This window comes from Leishmania panamensis, assembly GCF_000755165.1.
Source record: "Leishmania panamensis strain MHOM/PA/94/PSC-1 chromosome 8 sequence".
Lineage (NCBI taxonomy): Eukaryota > Euglenozoa > Kinetoplastea > Trypanosomatida > Trypanosomatidae > Leishmania > Leishmania panamensis.
The window spans coordinates 282007-290263 of NC_025887.1; the positions used below are offsets into that span (position 1 = coordinate 282007).

The following is an 8257-nucleotide window of genomic DNA, read 5'->3' on the forward strand; positions in this document are numbered from 1 at the left end:
GGGCAGGGACCCAAATGAGGGCAGGGACCCAAATGAGGGCAGGGACCCAAATGAGGGCAGGGACCCAAATGAGGGCAGGGACCCAAATGAGGGCAGGGACCCAAATGAGGGCGGAGAACCAAATGAATAGATGCGGCGAGGGGAAACGGCAGGCAGCTAACGGACGCGGAGGCACTAGGCGGTGGACGGGCGGTGCCGCAGCACACCGAGGGAACCCACGCGCACCCCCGGCCAGTTGCCCGCACGTGCCACCCCCACCCTCCCCACGCCCGCTCTTCCCCCGGTGCGTGCGTCTTTGCCTTCCCACTGCGCCCCCTGCCTCGCGGGCTGTGCGCGTCCTGCCGCTCTGCGCCCGCGCCTCGCCGGGGCCCTCTGTATTCTCTCTTGTGCTTTACTTTTGTTGCCTGTGTGTGGTGCGCTTCCCTCGTGTGCGTGCGCCTTTTCGCTTCTCTTCTATACTGCCCGACTCGCCTATGCCCGCAGCGCCTCCGCAGCCACTGCCGCCCACCGCCCTTTGGTGCTGCCCGTGGGAGGGCGGCAGGGGCGCCTGAGGGTGGAGGGCAGTGGTGAGCAATGCAGTGCGCCCTAGCTGCATAGCCCCCATCTCTTGCGTATCGGTTGCCACGCCGCTGCCCTTGCGTCGGGGCGCGTGCCAGCCGTGCCCCCGGGGCGCCCGTGGCGCACGACCCGCCGTCCAGCCGGCCTGTCTCCCTACTCTCACCCTAACGCTGTTCCCCCCCCCTTGCCCTTGCCGTCCGGCCCTTCTCACCGCGCCTCACATCGCGCACTCCCCCTAAAGCACACGCAGCAGCAGCAGCTAGGATCCTCCCTCGCCCTCGCTCTCTCCCTCCCCCATTCGTCCCCCCTCGCCACCCTCCCTGTCCACCGCATTGCCGTCTCGCCTGCCCACCCCTGCACGTTGGTCGTGCGTTGGAGAAGATGGCGTGCAACGTCGGGGCTCTGCTCTACGCGGTCCTCCAGTTCATCGCGTTCATCTTTGTGCTCGTGGCCACGCCCCTCGACATGTTTCGCGTGAAGGATTTGGGTAGATTTGGCAGCACGCCTTGCCTGACACTGTGGGGCGGGAAGGAGAACTGCAACACCGTCAGGAGCGACACCAGTTATGACGTTTTGTGGGACCTCTGCCCCGGACGCCTTGCTAGGTTTCACATGGCTGAGGTGTTCGCTGTCATCTCCATCCTCGTGTACGGCTTGGCGGCCCTCTTCGGCATCATTATGCTGTTCTGCTGCTCGTTCTTCCACTGGATCTGCCTTGCGCTCAACATCACTGGAGTTGTAACGGTGTGCGTCGTGTGGGTGCTCATGATATTCGACTACAACAACGCCGAGGACTTTTGCCCGGCCATCAACACCCACTTTAACTTCGGTAACGGCTTCATGATGTTTGTGGTGGCCTGGTGCCTGAACCTCGTCAACATCGTGCTCTTGCTTCTCCAGTGTCGGGCCAGGGACCCGAGTGAGAGCGGGGACCCGAGTGAGCGCAGGGACCCGAGTGAGCGCAGGGACCCGAGTGAGCGCAGGGGCGCGAAGGAATAGATGCGTCGAGGGGAGGCAGAAGGTGGCCGACGGACGCGGAGGCTCTTGGGCGGTGAACGGGCGGTGCCGCTGCGCTCCTAGAGATCTCTCGCTCACTGCCCGGCCTGTTGCCCGCACGTGCCACCCCCTCCCGTCACCTCCTATGCAGCTGCGCTTCTGCCGCCCTTGTGTGCCCGCTCTTCCCCCTGCTCGTGCGTCTTTGCCTTCCCACTGCGCCCCCTGCCTCGCGGGCTGTGCGCGTCCTGCCGCTCTGCGCCCGCGCCTCGCCGGGGCCCTCTGTATTCTCTCTTGTGCTTTACTTTTGTTGCCTGTGTGTGGTGCGCCTCCCTCGTGTGCGTGCGCCTTTTCGCGTCCTCTTTGCTACTCGACTCGCCTGCCCCCGCAGCGCCGCCGCGGCTACTTGCAGGGCTTATCTTGGCGAATGCTGTGCCGCCGACAATTGTGGTAGTGTCAGGCACTTGTGATGCAGGGCAGTGTGGGTCATGCATTGCCATGGATGTTGCCGGCCAGGTAGTGAGTGGTGTTTCGGAGGCGTACTGCGGCTGTGAACAGACTTGTGCAGCTCATACAATGGGCAAGGCGTCAGCACGACTTGTGTGAATATATTTCGTATGTTTTCGGTTTACGTACTTCTCTGTGGAGATCTACGGAGGGGGTGAGCAGAAGTCAAGGTGGGCGCCGTGCTTGGCTGACGGAGGTGATAGGGCTCTAACGCCTGTCTGCGGCTGCCAAGCGCCAGGGGATTGTCTTGTGGCACACTGTAGGGTAGAGTTTTAAATGCACCTTTCTGGGAGAATATAGACTCTAAGGAACGCGCTTTGTGGAACTAGTTCGACTTGGAATGCCCTGGTGTACATCTCTGGGTCACATGGTCGCATACCCCCGCCCACCCACCCACTGATTCCATCATACCCTTCTTACCGCTCTCTCGATCGTGTGCGCCCTCGCCCCCTTTCCCCTCGCTCCACCCTTTGGCTCTTGCTCACCCCCTCCCCTTGCTTCTCACCGTCTTGATCTCCGCTCTGTGCTTCAGTCGTTCTCTCTCGCTCTCTCACTCTCTGCCTGCCTGCCTGTGTCGATGTGCGGCGCCGCTCTCCTCCTACAGGAGAGAGAAGTGGTGTGGTATTTTCACTGAAGGAACTAAGCGACTCCTTTTTCGAAAAGGACGAATGCTGTCGGTCCCCTCCCTGCCTTCCTGCCCCCCCCCCTTCCCCCTTTCCTACATGCACCCTCACTCTCCCTCCACCCGCACTCCTCCTCCTCCTCCTGAAGCAGTACTCCTCAGCTCCCCACCTCGCATTCGGGTGCCCTCTCCGAGTCCGCTAGCCTTCACCGAGACGGAAGCGCCCACTTTGAGCCAAGGCGGGGAGAGTGAAATCCCTCTCTGCGACCTCGGGCAATTTTTTGGTCACTTAAAAGCGCCAGCACCGCTGCTGCACCCTCGCACTGTTTTGCCCGCTGTGGCGGCGCAGCGCAAAGCGCGCCGACACAGTCATGCGGAGACCTCTCTTGGTGCACCGATGCTTGATGGGGCCCACCTTCACTTTCCCCCTCCTCGACGCTCTTGGCATCACCCCAGTCACGATCTTGCAGAAACTGGTGAAGCGCTCGCTGGTCGATTCGTGGAACAACCTGTAAGGCAATCGCCTAACCACTGGGAAGATGTGCTTTTACCAGGAAACCAGCCGCTGGCAGTGCTGAGCGCCATCCCCAACGCAAGTGGCCTCGGTCACCGGTATCACACCTCTTTTCCTTCGTCTCCTCGAAAATGAAGTTCATCCATGTGAGTGCGGGGGCACCGCACGGACTTATACATCGCCCTGCTGTCTCACACTGCCACTGGTATACGTCCACTCGTAGGGGATCGCCGTTGGCCCCCTACCTGCGACTGCGCGACACGGCTAACAGCGTCCTCGCTGCCGCCATCGTGCTTGTCAGCTTCGTCTTCTGGCGTCTTATAGAGCTGTACTTTGTGGCGCCGCTGCGCGAGGTCGACGCCTTCGTCCCCGCAGCCGTGCGTGAGGAGCTGCGCGGTGGCACCCTGCAGGCGCCCCTCCCCATGTGCGGGCCCACAGCACAGCAGGGCACCGCCATTCAACGTTCGACTTTGAGGCATCAAGCGGTGCAGCACCAATCAGCATTCCTCTGCCGCTTCTCTTCTCGTGGTCGGCTGAGGGTGACGTGGTGCTGACCTGAGAGTCTTTCCCTGGTTGGGCGCAGCTGCTGTTGCGGCTTCGCTATGCACGCGTCAAGTCCATCACCGTTGCGTGTGTTGGGCTGCAGATGCTCTCTGCCCTCTTGCACCTCCCCAGGCGTGGACTGGCGCACGATGGCCTGAGTCTGGACAAGGTCATGGTAGACTCGGACGGGCACTGCCGGCTGACTGGGAAGTCTGCGAAAGATGCACGGGAGCGGGAAAATCTTCAAGTCGTTGTGCTACCTGAGCCCTGTCATGGCCGTCGGCGCCCTCCCTACGCCGCAGTGCGACACGTTCTGCTACAGGCTACTGGCGATAGAGGCGGTGACTCAGAAGCCGTGTTGAATGTGAGCCATGGTAGCGGAGTACAGAGGGTATCATCACTCGAAGCCATCGCTGGCGAAGGAGCTGGCAGACCTGATGGCGGCGGGTCGCTGCTGATTCAGCGACACCGTGATACACGGTCGCATGGCAGTGTCCCTATGATGCGCCGCTATGTGACGCGGTGTTCCGCCTGCTGTCACTCGATGTGTCGGCACGATCGGCAGTGGTGGAGATGCGGGAGACTTTGAAGGCAACGCTGGCACGCGATAGCCTCGTCGTAGGCGAGAATGAAATGACGTCGATATCTGAGCTACACCAGGGGGAGGGGCAGTGACGGGCGTGCAGGACAGCGGAACGGATGGTGATGTGCTCACTGTTTCTCTGCCCAATCTTCAGGGGGGCCCTGAGAGATGGTCAAGCTTTCGGGCCTGTGCGATGACAGGATGAAGCCGAAGGTTTGCTATACCGATCCTCTCTTTGTCTTGGTCAGTGCTCCCCCCTTCTCGGTTGAAGTCGAGGCGCCTGTTGATGTGCATGGTTAAGGGAGTGCCGTATCTCACGTCTGCTTCCTTCTCTGTGTATGGGGGTGGCCCCGTGTCTCTCTCTCTGATGTGCTTGTGTGTGGGGGGGGGGGGTGCTGGAAAGCGATCTACGCTGTCAGACAGGCAACGATGGCTTCTCCCTCACCTCGCACGTGCCAGTCAAGCGTGAAGGCGTTGCGCCCGATGTGTATCGTCGTTTTCTTCTCTCTCAAAGTCATCAAACTGTGGGTAGTGCCCTACAGGGGCTCTTCTCGCTGAATGTGGTCTGCTCACCGATCCAAGCTGCGGATCACACACACACACACTCACTCCCCACTCCCACGTGCCTCGCGCGCCTGCATCTTTCGCATCACCGTACGATATTTCTCTATTCCCCTCGTTCACTCTTTCCCTCTCTAGCTCTCACGCGACAGCATCGAACAGACGCACCAGCGTACCGAGACGAAGTCGTCCCTTGCACGCACAATTCAGTGTGGTTGTCTTTTCCCTTTTCTCTCTCCTTTCCATGACTAATTCCTCGCATCGCGCGCGCACGTGCCTTGCCCCGTTCACCGAGCCCGACTCAACCGAGCCACGCACATGGGATCGCATCTCTTCCAGTGTGTCTCGGGGCACTCAAAAAATGCGCCGACGACATTGAAAGAGACAAGAGGAGGCGCTCTGTTCGGATTGGATGCCACCGATACCGCTTGTAGTGGTTCACCGTGCCTCGCAAGTGCTGTTGATACATGTCCTTGCGTGTGGGGGGGGAAGATGGGGGTCTGGGGGTAGCGGCCACACACCCAGCACACGTACACCGCTACGCGTCTCTCTCGTCCTGCCCACTATCACCTGCATTGTCACTCCTCGCCATCGCTATTACCAGAGAAAGACCTCATGCGCTCCGTAGATTCTACTTCCTTCTCCCTCCCACCTCTCTTTCCCTCTCTCTCCATCTCTCGGCTTCTCCAGGATCGCTCTCACAGTGTATTCAGTGTCACTCAGCACTCTCCTTTCCCGTTTCCCTTTTTCCTTCACGAAGCTCAAACGTCCGTACACAGCTTTCGCCTCCTCAGTTTCCTTCCCCCCCGTATCCCTCTCTCGTCTGACGCTTTTCATAGCCTGGGTTAGCTGACTCGGGGAGGGGAGGGGTCTCTATCTACCTCCACCAGTTACGCGGCGGGCAAGAGAGAGGAGAGAGATTGGCTTTGCCCGCGTGTCTGTAGAGGTCGGGTGCGCGCCACCATCATACCACCCGCAGCATCACTCGAAATATTTGGCCAAGACAACTGGAGGAGCACGGAAAGTATAATTTCCGCCGCCTACGTGTGTTATCATCGATTTTCTGTTCGCTATGTCGCACGAACGCCACCACACCTCCCGCACGGGCGATGCGCTTGTCGCGCACCGTCCGCATGGCCCCGCGTCGTCAGTGGCGGCACCGGTGGAGCGGCGGATGAAGGTCGATCCGTGCACCAATGCGAGGTCAATGTACCAGCGCGGCCCCGATGGCAGCGAGATGTACGCATCCTACTACAACTCCAACGACGACCCGACCTTCCAGAAGCGCTTTAACTCGCACAAGAACGGTGGCGCCTTTGTGCAGAGCGCACAGTTCACATTCATGTCGCACGGCGGTGCCGGTGATGGCAGTCAGCTCCCTGGCTACAGGCAGCGCCATCACGGCGCCAGGCAGGAGCACCCGCGTCATCCAGTCATGGTTGAGGAGTCGATGGACGAGGACATGCACGAGGTGCGCTCAGACACCGGTGACGACACCGACGTGCACGCCAAACGCAGGGCAAACGTGAAGAGCCAATCGACGAAAGGGGATCCCATCGTTGAAGAGCCTGATGATGATGACAAGGGCTACCATGACTCTGGTTCGCGAACCCATCGTCACGGCGGCAAGAAGGGCGAGCGCGGTTCGTATCGAGACACCACCCATGACGCATATCCCACCAACACCTCGACGTTTCTGATGGATCCGTGGGGCGTGGAGTCGATCATGGAGCGCATGATGCAGCCACCGCTGGGATTCGGCGACCCGTTCATCTACGCCCCTCAGCGTGCGCATGCTCAGAGTGGACGGAGACCGCCGTCGGCCTCGTACGGATCGAAGCGGCAGCAGCTCATTCCTTACACCCGCGGCGGAGTGATGGGCGGCCCGTTCACCGATGATTTCTTTGGCATCGGCAGCCCCGAGAACCCATTTTGCATGATGGAAGCAATGCGCCACCACATGCAGCAGCAGCGTGCCGCCATGTTCGGCGGTACCGACCCCTTTGCGAGGGTTTTTCCGAGGTGAGAGAACAACCACCCGAGAGATGCGACTGGGTACACGTGCGACATTCCTACCAACGTCACTGCCGCCCTCACCCCCTCTCGCGCCCAGCTACCTCGTTACCTCCACGTCTTGGCTGAGCTCTCTGTATAACTTGCTCTCACTGCTCTTCATTTTCGTTTCTCTTATTTACCTCCCCCATCCTCTCCGCTCCGCTCGAGTGTGTGTGTGGGGGGGGGGTGTATTCGCGCGCTTAGTTCGCCATGATGAGACAGAGCCTAAACAAAGACGAGGTGAGCGTGTGTGTCTCATGAACGATGCAGATGCGACGTCACCTACCACCAGGGGTGGGACGAGGCGGGGCACCGCAAGGACGCCACAATCAAACAAAGACAAATATATATACACATGCATACACACATACATAACACTGACTGCGCAGCCCGTCAGGCCCCTTCGCTGCATGACGACGGCTGTGTAATGAGCACGTGAAGAGGAGAAGTGGGCTGGAGACGAAGAGGGAGAGAGAGAGGTGCTGCTGTGAGCTGCAGTGACGCGCGGAGAAGGGTAAAGGGAGGTGGAAGTGACGACGGCGGGGAACGATGACGCTGCTGCATCCCGCTCAACCGCTGCCGGGTTGCCCTTCGTCCACACACACGCGCCCTTCTCTCCCTCAGGGTCTCTCTCTAGAAATTATACACACGACTCAGCGGCCCTCTGACGATGACTTTCTCTTTTTTCTTTTTTTTTGCTCGTTTGCTCTTCGCGGCAATCGCCCCCTCCCCCACTCCCCTCCCCTCCCCTCCTTCTGCTGCTGCTCGGGAGTGGATGGGGAGGGGGGCGTTTGCCGCTCTTTTGTGTGTGTGTGTGTGTGTATAGGTGGGTGGGTATTTCGCTTCTTTACTTCTATGCTACACCAATCCGAAGGGCATGTCAGGGCGGCAGGGGGAGGAGCTTCAACTATATGATCAGCAGCGTTTTGAATTTCCACGCATCACCCCTCCACATCGAGACGGAGACGGAGGGAGAGCCACCCGACCCCCCCCTCCTGGTCCCTTTCCCCGCCCCCACCGCATCACCACCACCACCACGCGCCACGTTTCTCATCGTTCTTCTTTTTCGTTTCCCCCGCCGTCGCCAACAGCCACGGCTCGCCGAGCACTTCGGTGCCGCCCCCCACTCCATCTGCGCGCATGAGTGGTGCGGGCATGTGTGCTCTATTAGGAAGCAAAAGACAAAGAAAAAAGAAGCTGAGAAAAGGTGGCGTTGCGGGGTCTCCTGCACGCCCGCGACCGGCGCGAATGCGTCATGCGCGGCAGACGTCCTCCCGGGAAACGCGGTCCGCGGCGGGATTCGCCCGCGCGGGGCGAAAAA

General features: G+C 60.3%; 2 protein-coding genes and 1 pseudogene across 2 annotated transcripts, besides 1 other annotated feature; all 3 read left to right on the top strand.

The window, feature by feature from the left end:
• Positions 1 to 939: 939 nt before the first annotated feature.
• LPMP_080700 (amastin-like protein) lies at positions 940 to 1557 on the top strand (the record flags this gene model as incomplete). The annotated part of the gene is made up of 1 exon (XM_010705899.1): positions 940 to 1557. The coding sequence occupies one exon, from the start codon at positions 940 to 942 to the stop codon at positions 1555 to 1557; it is 618 nt and encodes a 205-aa protein (XP_010704201.1).
• Positions 1558 to 1965: 408 nt separating this feature from the next.
• Positions 1966 to 2328: a repeat region.
• Positions 2329 to 3840: 1512 nt separating this feature from the next.
• LPMP_080710 lies at positions 3841 to 4326 on the top strand (annotated as a pseudogene).
• A 1627-nt stretch (positions 4327 to 5953) lies between these two features.
• LPMP_080720 (hypothetical protein) lies at positions 5954 to 6907 on the top strand (the record flags this gene model as incomplete). Its single annotated transcript, XM_010705900.1, has 1 exon — positions 5954 to 6907. The coding sequence occupies one exon, from the start codon at positions 5954 to 5956 to the stop codon at positions 6905 to 6907; it is 954 nt and encodes a 317-aa protein (XP_010704202.1).
• Positions 6908 to 8257: the final 1350 nt, after the last annotated feature.